This window comes from Idiotropiscis lumnitzeri, chromosome 1, assembly GCF_059441095.1.
Source record: "Idiotropiscis lumnitzeri isolate Australia: NSW breed Sydney's pygmy pipehorse chromosome 1, RoL_Ilum_1.0, whole genome shotgun sequence".
NCBI lineage: Eukaryota > Metazoa > Chordata > Actinopteri > Syngnathiformes > Syngnathidae > Idiotropiscis > Idiotropiscis lumnitzeri.
In genome coordinates this window covers 17,775,095-17,798,365 of record NC_142391.1, presented here as the reverse complement: position 1 = coordinate 17,798,365, position 23,271 = coordinate 17,775,095, and the positions used below count along the sequence as shown (strand labels likewise).

The window sequence follows — 23,271 nt, the reverse complement described above, 5'->3', positions numbered from 1 at the left end:
AAATTTAAACAACTGAATGAGCACCCCCTGATACTAGTGATTCCATATTTTTTTTTGCCAGGGGTAGTAGTTGATGGTGAGCTATACTGCTGCTTGTAACACGTTTGAAACGCAACTAAGCATTGAATACATCCAAATATATTCCGGCTCACGGCGTGTTGGTATGGAAGCATGGGGCTGCGGAGTGAACATTTTTAACCGGCAAACTAATTTAAATGTATTTTTAGGCTTAAATGATGAAACATAATGCAACATAACGTTTTCAATCCGAGGCAAGTCTTGTCTACTGTATTTGTCGACCTCATTTTGCCTCACAGGATATTCCGGCACACAGAATTGCTGGGCGCCCTACACATCTGATAATTTGGTCACAGAAAGTAAACAAATGGGTGCGTCCTCATTTTCGTGCCTGAACTCCGCTTCGCGTCTCTAGGCATTCTGATGGGACATTTTCTATCACATGCCCCTGACAATTTGGTGAGCAAGTGTAAACTATATTTTAGGTCTCAATGGAAATTTAGTGTAATTTAGTGCTTCAAGTGCAGGCGGACTCTTTTTCTCTGATGCAATGTACAGCCGTGGGGATCGAGGCGCTATTAAGTGATGCTTGCCATCTAGTGGTGAACACTTTTATTACAACTTAAAACTGCCCAGATAGAATATGTATCCAGTATCTGATCAGCTTCTCCCCACGAGCCATCCCAGCTATCTTCGGGTAGTGGGCGGGGTACATCCTTAACTAGTTGCCAGCCAATCGCAGGGCACACAAAGACAAACAGCCATCTGCACTCGTAATCACACTTAGGGACAATTCAGAGTGTTCAATATACCTACCAAACATTTTTTGGGAATGTGGGAGGAAACCCGTGTACGCAGAGGAAACCCACACAGGCACGGGGAGAACATGCAAACACCAGATAGTAAGGCCGGAGCCCGGATTCAAACCTACGCCCTCTGCACTGTGTGTTGGACATGCTAAGCAGCCAGATCAAACATTTTATTAAAAAAAAAAAATGAATCAAGGGCTGCAGTCTGCTTGCCTATCCCTAAAGTAAAGCATTACAGCGAATAAACTTGTAGACAACTAAACAAACGTTTGCTCAGTCTCCCAAAATGTTTGGGTTCCTCTTTGTTTTCAGGGAGGAGTTTTTGAGACCTTTTCATGCATAGTGTCATTTTAGACATCGGTCAAACGGGGGCTCTTATTTTTCTCCACTGAGTCAATTTTGGGCATTGTTGCCAACAAAGTGACTTTTCTGACCCCGATAGCAAAAGTTGTTGAAAGAACAACAACAACAACAAATTCTGAACTGCAAATAGAGACAAATCGAGCAATTTTGCATTTCAACAACCCAGAAATGTATATTTATGCTGACACGATATAAAGATACCAAACTACAACTCATTACCACAAAACAAGTACAAAATACTAAGGTTTACTGTATTTGTACTACATTGAGCATCTTAGACCAAACTTACCTCTTTGCAAAGTTTTGTTTAGTAAGTACTTAGTATATTCTGGCCCTGTCCCGACTGCCTTCCTTGTTTGGTTCTTTTCCTCATGTCTCCTCAGGGCGGGGATACATATTTCATGAAGTGCCCGAGGCTTTCTTTTGCACCTGCGGTGGACAGGAAGCCATGATGGCCGAGGAAGCCCAAACTGTAGAGGACAAAACTTACAGCACGTTTTTTTTTTTTTAACATCTTGTCCTTCATTTACATTCTTTTTTTTGCCCATTTCTCTTCTTTGCCCGTCGGTCGACTATCTGTCTTTATTTGGACAAATTTAAGTGTAATCTGGAATTAAACGTTTTTGCTTCTATTGAAACACAATTTTATCTCACAGACGCAAACCAAGGCCAAAGCCATGACATTGTGTAGGGATGTCCAAATTATTATTTTTTTTTCCCTTTAAGCTACATAACGTCCATGACGTCATGCGCCCCCCGAGCTCAGTTCTTCAGGTAAGGCCTGTCTTTGACGGACAGTTGCCAATGAGCGGCCTGCGTGGTTTCACACCTCTACTGCCTCCTCCTTGCAGACTGGGCCCGGGGAAACCACAGGCTACCAGGCTGGCGCCAGCTCGCACAGCTCGGGACAGGACAGCCAAGCCCAATCAATAGCTCTGCATTTCCTGTCCATTTGCTCAAGTCTCTTCATGAATAATTACTGCTTGGCGGAGCTTCAGTGTTCTGGCAGGCTGGGCCAAGAGGAGCGGGCTGGGTGACCTTTGCCCACCCCTGACTTGACTTGGATCACATCACACACGCAATAATGTGACATGGATCACTTCATTGTTGGGCAGTACATGTGCCATTTCTCTCTCTAAAGAGTGCATATCATGTGAAACTCAAGTTAAAATTACCCAATAGTTGTCACACTTAACTGATCAAAAATATTTGGTAGAATGCGTTTCAATTTGGCAAATGGCATCAAATGCAGCTGGAAGTGTTAAACGGAAAAAAAAAAATCACAATTGAATATATTAATAGTGCTCTGGGAAGCTTGTTGACTTCTGATTTTCTCAATGCTGGAAACAATGCTTTCCATAGGCGATAGAACAAGTCAAACATCATAAAAACTTTATTAACTGCACATATTACATTCTTAAATCATACAAATATGAATAATTTAACCACCGTATTCATACATTAAAAAAAAAAAACATTCAGTCCAAATTTTAATGGCACAGGCGTAATGTAAATGTGATTCATGTGACAGATGCTGTTCATGCTCAGGGCTGCAAGACTTCAGATTTATTAATTTTTTTAAGTAAGTTGACACAAATGTAACAATCTGTGAAATTGTTTTTCAATAAATCAAAGGAGGAGCGAAAATGTATTCCCGAAAATTGGTTATCAAATAGTCAATGTCAGGCTGTAAATGTCATTGTGGAGTAGGAAAGTCGATTAATCGACTAGTCTAGACAAAGCACATACAGCGCACGCACCAATAACGAACACTCCATCACTTAACTTCTGGTGTATATTCACCATCTTTCCCCACTTCCACCCTCGCTCCCATTTCTGGTTCTCCCTGTGAAATATGTGTCACAAAAAAACGTATCCTGACATTTCTCAAACTTTGAAGTTAAGATCAATTCCTGTAGGGCTAATTTACAGCTTCCAATCTTAGTCCGTGCTGATAACCATGGCAACAAAAAAATAACAGGTTCAACAAGTCGATGAAGAGAATATGCATTAATTGAAAGCATGATGCTATAATGTTTTTCCTTTTCTTTCATCAATGCCGTCACAGAAAATTCACAGTTTAGCGAAGCAGTCCGTGAGACAGCACCTGGTTTTGTTCAATTTGTTTGCAGAAGTCAAGTCATCTGTTTTGTGGTTCTCCTTTCCTGTCCTCTGCACAAAAGGGCCAATCAGGTTTCACTTTTAAAATCAGAAGTTTGTGTGCATTTTAGTGAAACCTGGTCAAAATTTGGTGATGGCGGAGGCAATGTTTTCCAAGGCAGATCGAGCTTCGGATGAGGGGAACGCCTGGATGGCTCCCAGAGCCCTGTTGCCATGGAAACAGCATAAGTTGACTGCCGAGCTCAAGCCTTTCTCTGACTTAATCGCTGCCAAAAGCTGTCGAGAGAGCAAAACACACGTTGTTATTTTTAATAGTCATGTTTGTATTACTGCTTTTACTGCTTCCGAGCTTCGGACACCCAACAGAGAAAAGTTGAAAAATTTCTTAAGGATACAAGCTTGACTACTAACAGACATGAACTGTGACGAATATATATATGCAATCCATCTGCATAACAGTTGCAAGTGAGTTACAAATTTTGAGTTATAATGACCCTTGTGTGTGTGCTGTTCTAGAAGTTCGCTTGTAACTACTAACATGAGTGTTTTTGAGTGAATACAATATGCAGCATTTAATTGAAAATGGCTTCCAGTATGTTTTTTTTTTTTCGTGATCATTTCAAGAAGGCAACATGAATGTAAGTTTAATAAGACTTGACCACCCTCTTTCATACACCGACTGACGTGTCTCTCTATGGCTGCTGTTGATGTTGAGTTTCTTTTTGCTGTGGGCGTTTCACCTCATGAATTCGAAAAGTGGTAAGCACCATGGGCTGTTCTTCATTTTCTTCTTCAATAAAAGAGCCCGGCTTCACCTCACTCTATTCTCCCCAATATTGTGAGGACGGTTAAGCAGTGGTAATTAGGGATAGACTAATTATCGTCCGGGCCATTTATGGGCTCCGATATTTTACATTTTAACTAATATAGATATCGTCTTTATTATTTATTTTTTAATTTGAAAGCCAATAATGAATCAATTTAAAACTGGGCAAATTCAAGGAACAAAATCATTTAACTTTAGAAGAGACTGCTTTATTTTATATTAATTTTAACATTTCTGTTATTTTGAAATTTTGCAGAACTTTATTTACTGTGGTAAACTATAGGGAGCTATTGTTTAAGTTTTAATTAAACTTTTTAGGACATGCTAAAGACCCTGGAAGCTCCCTGAACTTTTTTAGAATTTTACAACACAGATGGATATTGTTAAAAATACAATAAAATAATAAAAACAAAATAAATCAATCAAAAAATTGGAAAAAATGTTCAATAACCTCATGCTTAAAATGTTTTGACAAAGTTAAGGCTTTGTGGTTTTGCAATACTTTCTTTTTTACTGAAAATATTAATATGGTCTCCAAATATTGGTTATAGGCCTCCCTACCTACTAATAATCTGTATCAGCCTTAAAAAAAAAAAAAACATCGGTCTATCTCTAGTCCTAAGAGGAAAACCAACTCCTTGACACCAAACAGCAAAAGTACACATTTCATTTCAGTCATTTAACCGTAAAATATTGGCTCCCAAATTTTTACAGTATGATGGTTAACTGACAGGTAAAAAAGACGCTAGTTCAATGACCCCAAAAAGAAGGCGCTATATTGCCTGTTCATTGACCTATATATACGCGGTTGGTTAGTATTTAGAATTTCTAAAAAAAACTTGGCACAAATGTAAGTGGACCACTGGGACAACCACTCCCACCACCACCAATTTGTTACTCCTCTGCCATCCAAAAACACACAATTTAAAACGTGTCTTCATAACATGCCCATGGTATGCTTTTGTCAAAACACCCCAAGTACCAAGAATGATACAATTTTCTTGCCATGGAAATAAAATGGTGCATTTTAGAGGCAAACGGGTCTACTTTTGCGAGGGTGATCCTTCACGTCAATGTTCCGTGGCTTTGGGAATCAGACTGGTTAAGGTCATTATCCACTTCCTGCTCTTGACCTCCAAAAGTGTTCGTCGTGTCACTTGACTTCCTCCTTCCATGCAAACTTCTCACTATGTGTCCTTTCCAGCTGAAGGAGATTCTCCCACAATGCCAGTGTCTTTGTGCCTCAATGTCTCCTCCACAAATAGGCCTTGGTAACTAATCCATGCTGCTCTGGTTTCAGACAGGACTAAATAGCCTCTCAAACATCCCAATCCCCTTCCACCCCATGAGTCCCATTCTTTCACACCTTGATTTTGGAAGCTAACTTTGGCATAAGTTGCAGTGAAATGACATCATCTAACTATTTGGTGGCTTTGCATCATGAAAAGGTCAGAAGAAACAAAGCAACTGTGCTTACCTTGGAATAATCCAGCTGGTTTCTCATTGTTTTAGCCTGATGAATAAGAAATGAAGTTAAATCGTTTGGATGAGAGAAAGGAAGGTGGTATCATGGTGGAAAGCCACCTGTACATCAGAAGGTGTTCGGGTTGCTGCGCCGGTGCCACAGTCATAAATTACCTGCTGCACTTGCTGCTGCCATCGCTCGGGGCCAACGATGTGGCGGTGAAAAACCACAGGGGCGGCGCTAAAACTGAAAGACACCTGCTCTCCCGCGTTGCTCTTCACGAATGGCTGCAGGTCAGAGTTTAGCTGTGGGAAGGAAAGCAAATCCAATGAAGGAAATGTGACTCATGTCCGGCTAACACTCCAGGTGACCCTGATCAAGACGAGCATGATGAATGGCCCTGTAACTAACACAGCTGGTGCCATGCAAATGGCCCTTAAAAGGACCCATTGCAACGTGAACCCATGCTGGCATCCCCTGTCGTAACACAGACCAGCACACAGCAGGAGAGGATCTCATAGAAAATTGTGTTAGTATAAGTGCGCTCAGTAAAAATGACAGTGAACAACTCAGGATTGGAACTAAAATTGAAAAACAAACAACAAAAAAAACCAACAACAACAACAACAATTAAAGAACACAGTCAACTTTGTATATGAACAATCCCCTCATTCAGCTTCTTTGTTTTTCTGCGTCCATATCAGCTTTAATATCTCCGACCAGCGCCTTAATTAGACATACGAAACATACGTGCGAGCTTTGCACATAGTTACTTTGATCCGACGTGGTCACAGTTCCGAACTGTAATCGTGACACACGTCTCGGCCCAGTGACACAGCGGTAAAAGGGATGTCGTATTTCTAGCATATTCAACTGGGGCTTCATTCCATTCCATTTCAGCAGCAAACAGTTTTCTATGGAACTCATGCTTGCAACTGAGCACACAATTGTCCTAGATGCCGCTACATGGCCCTTTCTTTTGAGTTCTCTCCACACCAGTCTCTTACATCACACATGTCGTTAACAGTAATAAAAAAAATAAAAATAAACTTGCAAAATGCTAATTGGAGCCGTGAAAAAACATTTTCAGGAATTTATAAAACTCCACTGGACGTGGTGTTTAAAAAAGTGGAAATGTCAGGGCAAAATAGGACATTTGGTCACACTACAGTATATGGAAAAAAGAGTATCATATAGTTTCTGCATTAATCATTCCACTCAATAACCCCAAATTTGAAGCTTACCATGTGCCCTAAGGACAGGTGTTTGCCGTACATGTAGGCCAGTCTTTGGGACTTCTTATCATGTTGTGCCAGCTCCATGGCAGCTTGGCAGCTCTTGGCCAGCAGCGCCCCGTGAGACAGAAATGTCTGCTCCTCCCATGCTGTTGTGTCGACTTCAGTGCAGAGATTATTCTCCTGCAAGAACAGGCAGACATCATGAATGTTGACTTTTCTCTGTCCACATCTTCAGTGTTCCTATTGAGCAGCGCTCAGTTCATTTCCAAGTCCAACATTGTCCGGCACACCTGACAAGACACACAGTGGATATAAAAAGTCGAAACAGCCGTGGTCAAGTTATTGGTAACGTTACTGTTGTGCCAAATGACTGTTTTTACCGTGTCCATTAGTCCTATACTTTGTAAAAAAAAAAATAAAATATATATATATATATATATATATATATATATAGGTATATATGTTTAACTGTTTTTATTTCTTAAATTCACATTGTGTGTAATACTAAACTGTTATCTTGTCTCGTAGCAGGAGATTCTATTGCAATCTAATTTTCAAAAATGAAATTTATTACAAAAATATATTTTATTTACTCTATGAGTAGCTACAAAAACGTTAGGGAGCAAAAAAAAAAAAAACATTTAAAAAAGTTTGGCTAACTTTACTTTTTTTTTTTTCCACCAAGGCCCCTCCGGGCTACTCGCACACAACTCATCCGAAAACGATGCATCCAATGTGGCTACACTCGGCTGTGGAGTTGGCCTCCGTCCATTCATCCATCCATTCATCCATCCATCCATCCATCCTGTCTGACTCAACACAAATAGATTTGAACGTTTTGAATGCATGTCATGTTTAAAAATGTTACCGTACATACCGAATTTTGCACTGAAGCGTGATTAGAAGAAAATTGCGAACCGAATCAGAATCCCAATATCTGTCAGAAAAATCGCAATTTAATCTTTTCCTAAAATCATTCAGCCCTACGCTATGCTAAGTTTTTGTTCTCGGTCATTTGTACCCCTGGCACTGACTCCTACAACTTCAATAAATACTGCGCGGGTATTTCACACTACAGTCTAGCGTGCAACCAGTGCGAGGAATGAATCGAGACAGTGTGAGGGAGGTAGCTCAAAGTCACAGAAACATATGGCAAGTGGAAACTGTGATTGGCTGGTAACTTTTGAAAGTCAGCAGCCAATGTGGTTTAAGAAGATAATTTAGAACACTGCCTTTGCAGTATGCATATTTCTGCAAAATCGGATTGTGTCTTCAAATATCCCTTCTTGATTTGGATCAAGATCGTGCCACTGACACTGTCCACCTTCATTTATTTTCATTTCCCCGTTCTCATGGCAAACAATGAATCATTGATACTTGTCGTTTACCTCAGTGTTATTGGAATTCTCATAGTAGATTCCTTGAACTAAATCGCCGATGGCACTGGAAATCAGTTCAACAACCTGGCGAACAGACAAAAACACAAAGCAGACATTAAGGTCAACCTAACAGTGCCCCTCAATATTCTACATCCAGTATTTGAGAGAGAATAGAGGACTCGTGGTTAAAAATGGCACAAAAACAGATGGAAGAATTGCAAGCTGATTACACGTCATCTTTAATGTGCAGAAGAACCAGAAAGATCTACACAGTTATCATCACGGCCTTGTGAAGTATGCGCTGAACCGATGAGTGTCTGCGCCACTACAAATCATGCCTGCTGATGAGACATGAACGCTTGATGCAAATAAGAAGAGAAATAGATATTGTAATCATTTGCGCTTTTCACAGCGGTAACACGGACTGACTTTTGTTTGTAAGACTGCAGTGTTGACGATGTCCTCTTACAAGGGGCATGCACGACTGACTACATTTGAGCTTCCGGAAAGCCTGCTCATTGTTGACCTGCCACGTGAGAGGCTGATCGGAATATTCACGACACCACCAGAATGAATCACATTCAGAGTTCATTCAGCTCATTGCAGACATCCTTGGTTCATCAGAAAAGTCTGGTGACGCTAATGCTTGCGGTGCCCTTTGGGTAACGCAATCCATCTGGGGGAAAATATTGAGGAAACTTGAGCTTCACCCACGGATCTGAAAGGACAATGTGCCTACAGTGTTACTCTGGTGTCTCTCCCTGTCTTGGGAAGTGGGAGGTGGTGGGGGGCTTTTTTTGGAAAGTATCAGATAAGCTCTCCCTCTGCTTCCCCCTTACTCCGTTCCCAAATCCAGTCGGATCGTGTTTTGCCGACAGGGCCAGCAAAAGGGAAGAAACCAGAGCTGCTTGGGCAAGATTACTTTACTGAAGCGGCATAGGTTACCTCTCAAGGCCATGACACATCATCTCCATCAATCGCATAGTTAGAGAAAGCCCGGCGACAACCCATCGGCAGGTCAAGATGTTGGCAGAAAAAATTCCAGGACAGGTTTGGATTTTCACGATGCGGCGTCATCAGCCTTGGCCTTATTTCAATGTATCGAGACGAGTTGTGTGAAGGCGAGGGTTGGCATCGTGAATGAACGTGGATGATTCCGTTTCCTCCATTAGATTTTGGTTCCCAATGATTCTCAATTACAAGTCGTTAAATGGATTAATTTATGGAGCTAACCAGTTATTCTTGGGGGGGATTCAATAATTTGATCTTCTCTATGTTTTCGAATTTCATGAATGTTTTTACTGTTTATGATAATTATTGTAAATTTCTCACAGGGCTATTCTAACCAGCATAATGAAATCAAACCTGTGAACATGGAATTTTCAAATCATGTCTGGGTGTGATTTTTAACCATTACTGACCAATGTAAAGTGAGTTGCTTTTTTGATGATGCAATATCAATGGTTAATTAGGTAAATACTGGAAATTTCCCACTGCTGTGAATGTGAGTGTGAGTGTGAAGAGAGTATGTACTTGCGTCAGTGATGTGATTAACACTCGACCAAACCTGCACAAGCGCCTTACATGCTTTGCAATATTTCAAACACATTCCAGTACAGGTATTATCGAGTGGATGACCACAGAACATGGGGACTATGTGTCCTGAATATAAAGTGGAAGGAGGAGCAATAATGGAGGGCCTGCTTTTTGGCACAAGAGTGGGATGGTGAGAGTAAACCCGCCTACTTGTGGGGGATAGAGGCCGAGTTTCACCATGACTAGCGAAAAAGTGCAATTAATTGACACCGCCCTAAAACAATTGATCATTTCACACTCATCATACATATATGTTACTTCAAATACAACTATGAGTCTTATCTAATTGTTTATGTATTATTTAGTAGTTTAGACACTCTGTGCTTTAAGAAACTAACTCATCATCTACAAAAAATGAATTTTGTTTATTTGGGTTATCTTTGGCTGGTGTTTGCATTTCTTTGATAAACATTAACAAACTATGCAAAAACATACTTTTGAAAAGAGGGCAAATACTTTTTTTGTCACGGTAATCACGGCAGACGGTATATAGCTTACTCCATAGCCTTCTTTGACTCCATTATGTGATCTCTGTGATAATTGTGAACACCTCACACAGTCTATCTTTATGCAGTCAATCCAATAAAAGAAAGCACCAAGTATATGCTTGATTATTAGGGCTGGGTAGCCATTCAAATTTCCTGAATCTATTCGATACAATACACAAGGGGCCGTTTCCATTTGATTTTCGATTCACTTTGACTGATTTTTGATTCAAATCACGCAAATCAGAAAAAAATAAAATAAATCAGAAGGACGTACTAGAGCAGGCGTGGGCAAACTATGGCTTGGGGGCCACATGCGGCCCGCTAAACATTTTAATCCGGCCCGCCAAATTTGAAAAAAATTAAATGAATAAACCTTGTTAATGATTTATTTTCTAAATTCTCTGGTGTGTCAAACACATATATTTTGTTGTAATGCTTTTGTTTATTTTCATTTAAAATCTTCACCAATGAGGTGAGGTTACCAAAACACGCCATCCATCTGCTCCTGGTCCGGCTCCTCTGTCAAATTTTTGAACCCATTGTGGCCCACCAATCAAAAAGTTAGCCTGTACCAGAGGTTCACTCTGTTGAGAGAAGTGCTGATTTCTGTCTCCCAGACTGACCTTTAAGAAAATTGGGGTCGGGCTCGCTGCTTGGCAGTTCGGTTATTGTGCATTCTTACTATTGCAGATTTTCATTGGTGACCATAACGTCATATTTTCAGCTTTACTTCGCTATTTTGCAGGATTTCTTGCTACTTATCTTCCTTCTCAGTCGAAACGGTCAAGAAATGTTGATTTTTATGATTATTGTGCTGCGTTGTTGGTATTGCTGATGTAATGCATTGTAGCCCCGCCTACTATTTCCTACTACAGAAATGTGCTCTTTCACCACACATTCATGAATTTATTCATTCATTTATTACAGCTACAGTTAATTGTCTTTCATGCCACACAGATTACCTTGGTGTTGTTTAACTGGGCCAATCCGGTGCAAGCATTTGCAAGAAGGAAGTCTCCACTCAGGACCGCCATCTTGTTTCCAAACTCCATGTCCTTCAGCAGGCCATCAGAAGCCGTCAACTCTTTCAAATTGACAACGCCACGATGCACCAGGAACGCTGTGTGGATCAACTCGGTGATCTCTGCCAAATTGCGCTGGCTACGACACAGACAGAAAATGAATAAATAAACAGAGCTGGGCACTTGAACCTTTTTTGACAGTCAGTCCACCGCCCTCGGGCCTCGACCCTCCGGACTTATTCATAAAAATTGGCGCCCACCCCCCCAACTGAGATGAACTCATGGCGGCCTCACACGCACGAGGGCCGGACTAAAATCCACCCCTGGCCTTGTTTAATCGAGCCCTTTCTTTAAAATTTGTCAACCCCCACCCCTCGCCCAAAAAAAAGGGGGTCCGGCCGGGTCAGAGGGACGGACTGCCCAGCGTTGTAAATAAATAAATAAAAGCATTCAGGCAAAACTACATTTTGTTAAACGGCGCTTTTCCAGAGAGATATGACTTTAAGAACATTTTGGCAATAAAAGATTTTGATGGTCATCGGGTTTAGGAAATATGCAGCTTGCTAAGTCGAATGAAGCAGGTAGCGGCTCAAAAAATAAAAAAAAACTAAATCTCAGCAAATAGTTCCCTTCAAAACATTTCAGTCCTGCAATAACCACATTTATTTCACACAACCCTGCTCCCGACGCAACCAACCAGTAACACCAAAACTCATTCTCACTCTCTGAAAAATAAATCAAATTACACTCACTTGTTCAATATTAAAAGTAAACTCATCATGAGCCTACAACGCTCGTTTCTGATTCTATTCTTTGAAATGGAGGCTTTCAGTGCAGCCTTCGGGAGAATATAATCAAATGTTGATTCAGTCATTGGTGGGGGATAATTAGAACCCACTCCATATGGAAGAAGCTCACAGGGCTGCGGCAGGAGGGATTCATCTAGACAGGGTCGGGCGCCCTGATGGCCACTTACCTTTTTCAGCCACAGTGAGAGACTGATAAGCCCTCTCTGTTCTCCTCCACCCCCTAAGCCACCACATCCCAAAACACAGAAACCCATACACGCGCATCTAGTATGCAGCCAGGTAATTGACGAGTTCAATGTCATCTTAAAAAAAAAAAAAAAAAAAAAAAAAAAAAGACGTGATTAACATTCAATAACGCAATGTAGTTTGCTTTTGTCAATCACACCTATTGTCTGTCAGGTTAGACGCTGGCTGCAGCAAAACATAACGGTCGGCATTGCAATAAGTACACTGAAAAGATCTTATTTGAAAGTCGCTTGTTCTCAAGGTGCATTGAAGGAAGTGATGGCAATTCTTGACAGTTTAAGAAATCAAAGTAATGTTTGGGGAAGGAAAAAAGGGGCTCATTCAAATATAGTAAAAATGTTAAGTTCAAGAGAAATCCTCAGTTGAAAATTAGTGATAAATGCTAAACTGGAGCTCTTAGCTAGAAATTCAATATCGAGACTGATTTTTCAATGGTTGTCCAAATCAAAGAACAATCGGTTGCTGTGAAATTTGCTCAGCTTTTTCTATGCTGTCAATGTGCATAAATGTGAATGCACTCACAATTCTATAAGCCACTGTCAAGATACCGTCGTAGAATGTTATTTCCTGAAAAAAAAGAAAAAAAGGATTTGATCTGAATCAGAAATAAAGGTATTTTTTCACTGCTTTTTTGATAGGAACAAAAACAAGCAAAAAAACTTCTCCTAGCTATGGACTCTGACACCTCAGCAAAACCTTTATCATCCAATCTTTGCGCTGCCTTTGAGACCATTAATCTTAACATTCTGTATACTAATAGAGCACCTCGAAACGACTCTGAGAGGACACACAGTGTACTCCATGGCAATGCAACCTTTGAGGTTTGTAATGTTACATGTGGAGTCCCCCGGGGATCTTTACTTGGTCCTCTGTTGTTTAGCATATACATGCTTCCACTTGGTGACATTATATGTAAATATAAAAGTTTTCACTGTTATGACCATTATGTCATGTCATGTCATTATCCACACCGTTTATTCTGTAGAGGGTGCTGGAGCCTATCCCAGCTGACTACGGGCGAAAGGCGCACTACACCCTGAACTGGTCGCCAGCCAGTCACAGGGCAGACATAGACACCGTCACTGAGTGGGAACTGAACCCACGCTGCCCGCACACAATTCAGGTGAGTGTCCCACAACACCATCAGTGACATTGTTATGACCATTATACCAAATCATATGACTTCTTAAATCTATGAATACACCCACAGAATGCATTTTATCTGTTATCTGTTCAACACCAGAACTGTAGAACTGTTAATAATAATTTTTGCTTATTTATGAAGCCGTTCAAACTTGCAACAAATAATTTTTCCAAAATTTTTGACATCTGAGTAAGTATTGAGATTGGCCGATAGGTAAACTATTGCCACTTTTGTAAATTGGAATGACCTTGACAATTTTCATGCGATAAGCAAATTCTCCAGTTAAAAAAAAAGCTATACAGTGAACCCTCGCTACTTCGCGGTTCACCTTTCGCGGGTTCAGTGCTTCGCGGGTCTAAAAAATATTCGGGCGGCGTGCGCCGAAGAAGAGCGTGGGCGAAGAGGAGAGTGGACGAAGAAGAGCACGTTCCCCCGGGCACGATTTGGGGCGACGTTTCGCGCGGTTCGGACCGTACGAGAGCTCCGGCCAGCGTGCGTGGCAGTTAAGCCGAAGAGGAACAACTTCCGCCCGGGCATGAGCGGAGCGCGAGGCTGTCAGTTATGAATGAATGAATGAATAAATAAATAAATGAAGAATGCCACCTTTCATTTCACAGGGCACACCGGACGGCGTACCAGCAGGTAAAAGTCAAAGTAATTAAATAAATACAAAAATAAGTAATTTAATAAATACAAAAATAATGGCTGGGGAATAAAAAAAATAATAAGTTTTAATAATAATTTTTTATTTTTTTTGTTATAACCTGAATTTCACTCTCTCTCTCTCTACCCATGTATATATATATATATATATATATATATATATATATATATATATATATATATATATATATATATATATATATATATATATATATATATATATATATATATATATTTTTTTTTTTTTTTTTAAGCATTTTTGAAGGTGCGCCGCTACTTCGCGGATTTTCAGTTTTCGTGGGTGGTCTCGGTCCCCATTAACCGCGATAACCGAGGGTTCACTGTATTACAAATAATAGCTATGGTCATACACACACACACACGCACGGCCACATGCATGCACACACACACACACACACACACCCATGTTCGCACACAATTTGCAATTTATGTGTATGAATATGTCATTGGAATTGTTTGTCCAGCTGTAATTTGGTGTTGAGTGTTTTGTGACATCATATACATACAAACAAATAAGTAGGTGAATAATGCTATTGGTGGGTACACAAACATCCGTGTACGTTACTAAAGTGCAATAAGATTTTACTACTTGAGACATCAGCTGAATCTTGCACATAGCACTCTAACAGTCAAGCACTTTTGCACAAAAGCTCTTTAAGACGTATGAAAGCTCGCACTTCAGCACTTTACAACTCATACTCATACTTGGTTACATTCAATGTATTTATGGCTGTCCATTGTTGTCTTCTTTTTGTTTTTAGAAACTGTACTGTATTTTAAATGTATATGTTATTTTTTCTTTTGTTTGCTCGAACATCAACCTGCCACAGGGACAATCAGCCATTGGCTATTATCTGGCATATTTACGGGAAACTGTTTAATTAATACGTGCTGTCCATGTATACATTTAAAAATAAATCAATACAAAATAAAATAAAATGATAAAAAGAAATGATAATTATGAATAAATACATTGATAAAACTTTCATTTCTGTTGATAATTAATGTTGTAAAGCTTGCAATTGATTATTGACTGACTTCAAGTGCAGTAAAACAGGTGAATTAATAGTGCCCACAATGAGCCCATCAAAAACTCAGACATTAAACTGATTACAAGTAGGATGTAAAAGAAATGGTAAAATATCTGACATTAGATGCCTTTTAATTTTCATTTTATCTTCAGCAAATACTGGTAGAGGTACACTTTGGTCATTAAAGATGATGATAAACTCGAGAATATTCATTTGTTGGAACAAAAGGTCACACGCAGGAATGAGCTCAACTGTTTCTCCATCTACATTATGTCCTATCTCTCAGTCCAGTTATGTATCTGTGGGTCTTTGAGAGGAAAAAGGGGAACAAGGGGGCCCGTGTATAAATAGCTTTGGTGCCTGGTTGCATAGCAACTGATGCCATCTTGCCAAGTCGTAACGCCCCTTACCACGCCTCTCGTCCATGTTCTATGCCATTTTACTCCCTCAGCTGTCTGCCTCGAGGATGTGAGAGTGACTTAAAAGAAGACTGTATAACAGATGTACAACATAATGTGTTCCGTAGCATGCAAATACCGTCATTCATTCATTCACTCACTCACTCACTCATCCATCCATCCATCCCACTGTTTGCTTCATATACCTCAACCACATTTCTGTCTGTAATATCTAGCTATCAACATATCCATCCATATGACCCGTCTGTCCATCAATCACTGCTATGTTTTGGTGAATCATCAGTGTCAGGCAGCAGAGTGGGGAATCTTTTACAAATGCTGTCTGTCAGGAGGGAGGAGACCATCCCCCCGAAGGTTTCAATCATCCCCTGCCTTCCATCTCGCCATCAGCCGAGGTGCTAATGAGCCTGAGAGAGGTAAGAGGGAGAGCTTGTGGGAGCACAAATGAGGTGATCAAGTCACGCTGCGTTCGCGTCTACATGTGAGGTCAGGATAGTCATCACAGTGCAGTGCAGTGAAGGAATGCGTGTAAGTACGGCAGTGATCCAGAGGCATCGTCACCTTTTGGAAAAATGGCACACACCCACAGGCATGTTAAGCGCCTCATGAAGTGTGCAAGAGAAGCTGAAATGACCTAAGAGAGTGGAAGCAACTCTCAAATTTGATAACATGATATAGAATATTCCTTCCCCTTTGAAACGCGTGTTAAGGACAAACAAGACGTGTCCAAATTCTCCGTAAACTTTTGGGGTAGGGTCACAAACAAGGGGCGTATGGCCCTTCCGTAAGAAGATCCCGACCTCCCGAGAATGTACACACGCGCCCCTCTGCAACAAATACAATGTCTGCAGAAATGACATCAATGAACGAGAAGAAGTGGGACACATATACACGTAAGTAAAATATTAGGTGATTGTAATTAGCCGTGTTTTAAAAGTTGTTGCTTAACGCTCACTGGCACGCGGTCGGGGCTAATAGCATAGAGTATATAATATAATATATTATCATATAATAGGTTTGTATGTAAAAGGGACATTAGTACAAAATGCCCCCGCAAAAGACTTTGGAGTGATTTTAAGGGCATTTTTTGTGATTAAATTGACGACAAATTGGCACGGCCCTCTTTTGGAGCTCAGCGTGTTATTTTTTCCGTCTCAGCCGTCTACGTAACAGAAGGGAGGCAAGCATTGTAATATTACTTGCTTTGTCAGTTCTGTTGTCTAAAATGCCGACCGATTGCCACCAAAATTGAAATGCACATTACTAATCTCGTCCACTTCAACCAGTCAAAGTATAAAAGCGTTCTGCACAATAATTTTGATTTATCGACATCAAACGTGAGCTTGTGTGATCACCTCCCCAAAATCGAAAATACCGTGCTGATGGCTTCCCCACTTACACAGGCTGAAGCGGACAAGAGCAAGAATGCGCACACGAACCCCAGCTGGTTATATTTCGGACATTTAGCTACGCTAAAGTCGGGTCAACTGTCAGGAGGCATTTTTTTTTTTAATAATCGGAACCAGAATCTAATTGAAGAATCTGAAATGGAATCGTCCAAATTCAAACGGTACCCAACTCCAGTGCTAAACCAGCGCCAATGACATGAGTGGATTTTACCTGGGGTAGATGCCGCTGACCATATCCTGAGCTAAGGGATCTGAGGAAATGTGGCTTGGTCCTGCAGCTTTTGAAAGGAGGAGCACAACCAGTCCCCTCATCTGAAGGTTGTTTCTGCTATCGTAGACAAAACCTCTGCAAAGAAAGAGGAAGAACAATTAGAGCTACCGCACACCAAGCGATGTGACTGCAAAGTGGCTAACTGGGCCATCGCAATAGAATGACATTTAATGACACGTCCCAGCATACGAAGTGGCTGAGCACTACACATCAACCAACAATCTTAGCGATGCGCACAAGTCCAAAGGCAGTCCTCTACGGCCAGGTTGGCTTTTTGCTGGGGGCAGACGAAAATGTTCAAAATTTACTTGCAACAAGAAAAGTATTGGAAAACGTCTGTCGAACGTCTGACAACTGTTTGTGACCTTGAACAAACCCTGACATGAACCTGTATTTCAGAAATCTTCGACTCTGTGAGATAGGAGCTGAAGACTTTGCAAAGTCCTGGATATAAATAAAAATATCAGTGGTGTGCAAAAATATTTTTGATGTTCAATTCTTTTAGAGTGTTAAAAAATGTTCCAAATGTATTTTTTGGGGGGTATCGAAAGCATTCTAGTCATTATCTTTCCAGTATTTTGTTGAACTAATGAAACAAATTTGAAATTGTTTAGCTGTCAGCTATCATTTCACCGCTTGTTAAAGATGTTTAAAGTTGTTGCAGTGGTATAGTTTCATTTTGTCGGCTTCCTTTAAAGTTATATAAAAAGAAAAACTGACCTGTTTTGGAAGCTGCTGTTTGTCGCAAATAAAATTGTCATTACGACAAAACGTTTTGCAAATATATCTTTGGTCAATCCTTATATCAGAAACGACGGTATGCTAGTTGAGACCACTATACACCTGCAAATATAGTCATGCTGTACTGCTTCCAAAAAGGGTGCAAAAAGTTGGTTGCACCAGTGCAAAAATTAGTGCAGAGCCCTTCTTTTTGACAAACATTCGTTGTAAATTGCCAAACTGAAATGATGAAATAATCTATTCTAAATATGTGGGCATTCACTGCAATACTGTACTTGGGAGTGTACAAAAAATGCATTTACACAAACAAAGACAGGCACAGACCAAGTGTAATGCTCGCTGCTGGTGTGGTAGCGAGATTAAATATCTTTTTAATGTCTCGTGGGAGCGCTTAGACAGAGCACCTCTAATCCTGTCCCTATGGGAGCCCCTTGTGCAATGAATCACGCTCTCGTTAGGGGCTCCGAGGCAGACAAGCGGCCACACCCCCACTGCTCAATGCCCAGACATCAGCCTCACACCCGCCACCGTCACGCCAGCCCCCACCCCACTCTCCCTCTTTGACCCACCCCTGCACCACAGACGAAGGCAGAGGACAGAGTGGATGTGGGAGATGAAGCGTGAAAAGAGGGAGGGAATGCAGAGAGACATAGTGGGAGTCAAGCCTAGGCAGAAATGAGAATGCAAAAAAGAAAAAAGATGACAGAATGACTATATGAGTGATTCAAAACACGCAACCATTACTAAGAGCAAGTTTTTGCACCTTCCACAGAACAAAATCGTCAACAGTGGTGACCTTTTGGAGCATCGTCCCGTCACCCCGCTAAAGAGGTTGATCACAATAGTGTGGTCAATATATTATTATTATTTTTTTTTTTTTTAACACAGGAAACTTGCAAAACAGAAAGGAACTGTGATAAAGCAGCGCTCTTCTGAGAGTGGTCTGAGGGCTGGGATGTGATTAATATTTATGTCACTATCTACAACAGCATCCATCAATCAATCAATCAAACCCGTGGAAGGGAATGAAGCACGGGTGGTATGATAAAAGAGGGTGAGCGATCGGGGACGTAGGCAACGAGAAAAATGGGCTGCTGTCATCTCGAAAGGGTTGTGAACAGGTCACCACACCTTCTACTTGGACTGTGCAAAGAAACTTTCACAGGCCTACCAGCTTCTGCATTTAGAAAGATGTCGAAATAATTCTTTCCTTGAGAAGAAGTTGAAATCTTTTCCACCATGAATGGGAGTTTGAATCAATTTCCTTGATGGATAACCATGAAAATTAACTCACATCCCTTGAAGTAAAAAAGTGGAGTTCAACCAAATCATCATATCGCGAGTGAGTCAGAGCATTTTCAGTGGACCTGGATCGGGTATCCCACTGTTTTGAGCTGATGTATGCGGCATCTTTTATTATTTTCAATAAAATAAAAGCATCTTAATATACCTAACTGCAACAACAGACAAAGGATTAACACATATGATTTGATTTTTCCTTTGTTTTTAGCGTGAAAGGTCGCTAGTGGAGAGACAAGAGAAAGCAACATCCCCTCTAACCTGTGTGCGTGAGCAATTGCGCATTTCACTCACCTTCTCATAGCACACAATGACGCTGGCGCACACCACGCACGCACATTACATTTCTACACTCATTGCTTAATTTCCACCCCAGTTTAAGATACAAACAGGGCACCACACCGTTCCCACTTCCCCGACAGTTTCAGTAGCGTGACTGAGGGGGCACACTCAGTTGTTCTACTACAGTTTGAAGAATACATTAACACAAACACTCGCACTCAACATTGACAAGACACTGCTGGTTCAGTTTATGAGACCCCAAACTCATTTAATCCATAAAGCATACATATTCACGTCTTCAGAAATGTAGTCCCCACTTACTGAAGACGTATTTATACATTGTACATTATTTTTCATGCAATAGCGTACGAGAGGCTCTCACGCAGCTTCTGACAGAAAGAAGTATAATGCTTGACTGCAAAAGGCCAGCGGGTGGCAGGTGGCTCCAATGAAAATGGCTGTGATTAAATGAGTTAAAGGGGAAGTCAACCCAAAAATGTTTTTACAAGAATATGGTAAATGCAGGCAAACTAGTCAAAACATGGCATTCTGATTAATATTGTGTAATATTAACCCATATTCCGCAGTAAAATCTATCCGTTTTTAGCCATCTCAGTGGGTGGCTATTGTGTCACTTTTGTCAATTGAAAAAAACTTCACATTGGCTCAGAGCTCAGATAAGGTCCGACTAATGATCAGCTGTTTTCAGAAGCAGAGTCATGATTGGTCATTGTCTTGAAAATATAACTGACCTAAATTAAAATTATCAAGTAGCATAGTCATTAGTCAGCATTGCTAAATTCCTAGTACCTGATAATCAGAGATGGGCTACCAGCGGCCCGTTGATAAACATTCTAATCTGCGAAGACACAAATTCATTGGTGCTGAACAGCAAATATGCATTGACTGTAGTTTTAAGTTGTAACATCACCATTCACCACTATATGGCAGACGTGGCTTAGTCGTGTACGTCCGGCAAGGAAGTGCGTGGTCCTATGTGGTCGGGGTGGGCAATATACATCGTCATCAATATTGCTTTCACAATGTACAATTTTACATATCGAGTATTTATACTATCTCCATAAGGAAAGACAAACAAGTGCTTCGGTGGCCGCAAAGTAGAAGGAAGAAGTGAAAGAAATAATTCAGTGAATTAGTGCGCATTGACCGCAAAGGAGGAGGAAGTGTTAAACCTTCTGTCAGCGAATCAGTGGGTAGGATCCAGTCACGTGACTCTTTGTTGCAGGATTTCAAATAAGGAATGTCTCATGTCAGCGGGTAAATTAAGAACAAGACGCGAGTCCACGTCCCTCGTCTGAAAAAGATTTGGGGTCGATAAGACTGACGTCGGTCGGATATCATTGTTAGATGTACCAAAATGGTCAACGTGGAGAGCAATTCTGTTCCACCATGAACCATATGGATTACGAGGAAAGCTTTACTCCTCCAAAAGCACGCTAAAGAAAAGCTAAATAAACACGCAGACTCGGGAAACCTTCGCAGAGTTGAGCAAACACACGCACGCGCACACATACACGCCCATGCACATTCTTACTATACTTTAGGTGAGCAAGTTATAGAATTTGACAGACAGGATGTTCAGTATTCGCCGAACATTCATTTTACACACTTGAAGTCTGCATCATAACTACTGTATGCTTTATTTCTCCTATAGTCTGTTTTAAGGACCAACCACAAGTTACATATCTGTTTTCCAGGATGACGCATGTGGTACAAATCAACTTATATCGAATAAAATATATTTTTTTCCATTCTGACTGCTGGAGTAAACACCTTTTCTCATTCTGATTGCTTTAGTAGTTGGCAGTGGTCCACCAGTACTTACTGCAGCTCAAAATGTGATGATATCTATCTTAATGGAAGAATAAAAGACATTTAAGTGACATAAATACTCCCCAAAATCAATGGAAGTCTCGACATAATTTTTTCAGGTGTATGAAGCAATTTACAATACAATACAAAAATGTTGAAAACAACATTCTCTCAGGGTAGTCTTTCCTCAAACTTATATCGCGCACCATAATCGTTCTATGAAGCAAGTTAGAATATTTTTTGTAGAATATCGTCAAATTATCGAACACAAGGCTATGTTTTTAAATAAAACACAATATATAATATATAGTTGGATGGATTATATGTTATAATAATGGTGAAACATTCATAGCATTATTTGAAGAGATGGACCTTTGGATTTTAGTAACACCGAAAAAGGGTACTAAGTGGAACTCCACCTGCATGACGTATGCATCGGGTTGGGGCGTGGTGGATTCGCAGTACTATTTCTTTTTTTTTTTTTACAAAATGTCATGTCGTGCCAAAGGTCACCAATGAAATACAACATCATAATTGCAAGTTTATATTTACTGATCTTTGTATAGGGCGGTAGGGAGATCAAATCCACCTTGTAGGAGAGGGGCAGGCATTTTCTAAGTTCTCTCTAATCGAGCAGACAAAGCGTGCAAGACAACAGTCGTGTAATGGTTTTACCTTGCGGTGTTAAGTAGAGGGTGTTGGGTTCCGACCAGCTTCTTGACATGCATTGCGACGTTACTGAACTCGTCACTGAGTAGACAGCGGAGGCTCATGAAAGAGGTTGGATATCCCACAATCTTCTCGGCGTCGGATACCACTTTACTCCAGTTTGAAGGTCCTGGGCTGGAGAATAAACTCAATGTCCTCCGCACTGGTCGGTACCGGACTGTACATGGCAGTCGCGTCCATACAGACGCAAGCATTTTCTCTTTATTACCAGGACTTTTTAAAACAGCCTTGCCAATATTTAATGGCATCTTAAATATGGGTATTTGGGATCCCACATGTTGTTAAACGGTGTTCATCTGGTTTTTTTTTTCTTTTAAAGACTCGACTCACTGTTTTGCATCCGGCTGTTTTACGACACACAACCTGTCACAGTGCGCCGCCATCTTGACAGATATCGGACGTGACCTCATCTTACGCTGCCAACGTCACTTCCTGTCAAACTATTGAGGTTTGTGATCGCGCGATTAAATTGAACTATTTTCTTTGTCTTAAATTAAAACTACTGCACAATACCATACAATACAATACAATACAATGCAAAATATGTTTTTATATAGCGCGTTCACAATAACTGTAGCTGTAACAAAGCGCTTTGCAGAACATTTGGCTTAAAATAATATGAAATAACAACACATAGCATGAAACAAACAATTATTGTCATCATCACTGCCAAATAGGCGTACAATTGACGTATGGAATATTTCTTTTTTACATGTCTGTGTGTGTACATGTGTGTTGTTGCTGTATTGTGTTTTGGGGGGTGACCCCCATTTTTCATGGGAAATGCATGAAGAATGTTTTTCAGTGTTTTTATTTTTTGGGGCCAGGTTAAACAAAAACACATTTTTTCCAATGCATTTCAAGGGGCTATTACTATTCGTAGGCTGGTACTTTTTTTGGGGGGCGGGTCCATATTAAAAAATAGTCATATGTGTGTCCCGAGTAGCGCAGATGAAAAATTATACCCCACCCCTGTCTATGATTTAAGTACGGAGGATGCTGACAAATTCTGAATTCTATATTGAAAGTTAAACATTTGAGTATGTGGA

The 23,271-nt window shown here is 40.6% G+C and overlaps 2 protein-coding genes across 3 annotated transcripts in view; one reads left to right on the top strand and one right to left on the bottom strand.

Annotated features, from left to right (window-relative positions):
* Nucleotides 1-2,565: 2,565 nt before the first annotated feature.
* Nucleotides 2,566-22,641, bottom strand: pdss2 (prenyl (decaprenyl) diphosphate synthase, subunit 2). 2 transcript variants are annotated; one of them, XM_088295892.1, is made up of 9 exons: nucleotides 22,169-22,641; nucleotides 17,279-17,413; nucleotides 11,266-11,464; nucleotides 8,229-8,303; nucleotides 6,847-7,020; nucleotides 5,776-5,907; nucleotides 5,615-5,650; nucleotides 3,428-3,587; nucleotides 2,566-3,362 (listed from the first exon to the last, which is right to left on the bottom strand). In XM_088295892.1, the coding sequence occupies exons 1-8, from the start codon at nucleotides 22,468-22,470 to the stop codon at nucleotides 3,432-3,434; spliced, it is 1,209 nt and encodes a 402-aa protein (XP_088152018.1). In that variant the 5' UTR covers nucleotides 22,471-22,641; the 3' UTR covers nucleotides 2,566-3,362; nucleotides 3,428-3,431. The 2 variants fall into 2 exon arrangements, with proteins under 2 accessions (XP_088152018.1, XP_088151939.1); XM_088295813.1 differs by having other exon boundaries at nucleotides 2,566-3,587.
* The window catches only part of sobpa (sine oculis binding protein homolog (Drosophila) a), a 37,580-nt gene continuing 36,903 nt past the window's right edge, over nucleotides 22,595-23,271 (top strand). The window contains exon 1 of the mRNA XM_088295431.1: nucleotides 22,595-22,670. The gene's annotated coding sequence lies outside the window, so the exon portion shown is untranslated. The remainder of the gene's footprint in view (nucleotides 22,671-23,271) is intronic.

Coding starts and splice junctions, on each gene's coding strand:
- pdss2 (XM_088295813.1), bottom strand. CDS start 22,470: ATGCCATTAAATATTGGCAAGGCTGTTTTAAAAAGTCCTGGTAATAAA. Junction 11,465..17,278: donor GTCAGCGGCATCTACCCCAG/GTAAAATCCACT, acceptor TCTGTGTCGTAG/CCAGCGCAATTTGGCAGAGA. Junction 5,651..5,775: donor GGCAGCAGCAAGTGCAGCAG/GTAATTTATGAC, acceptor CTTATTCATCAG/GCTAAAACAATGAGAAACCA.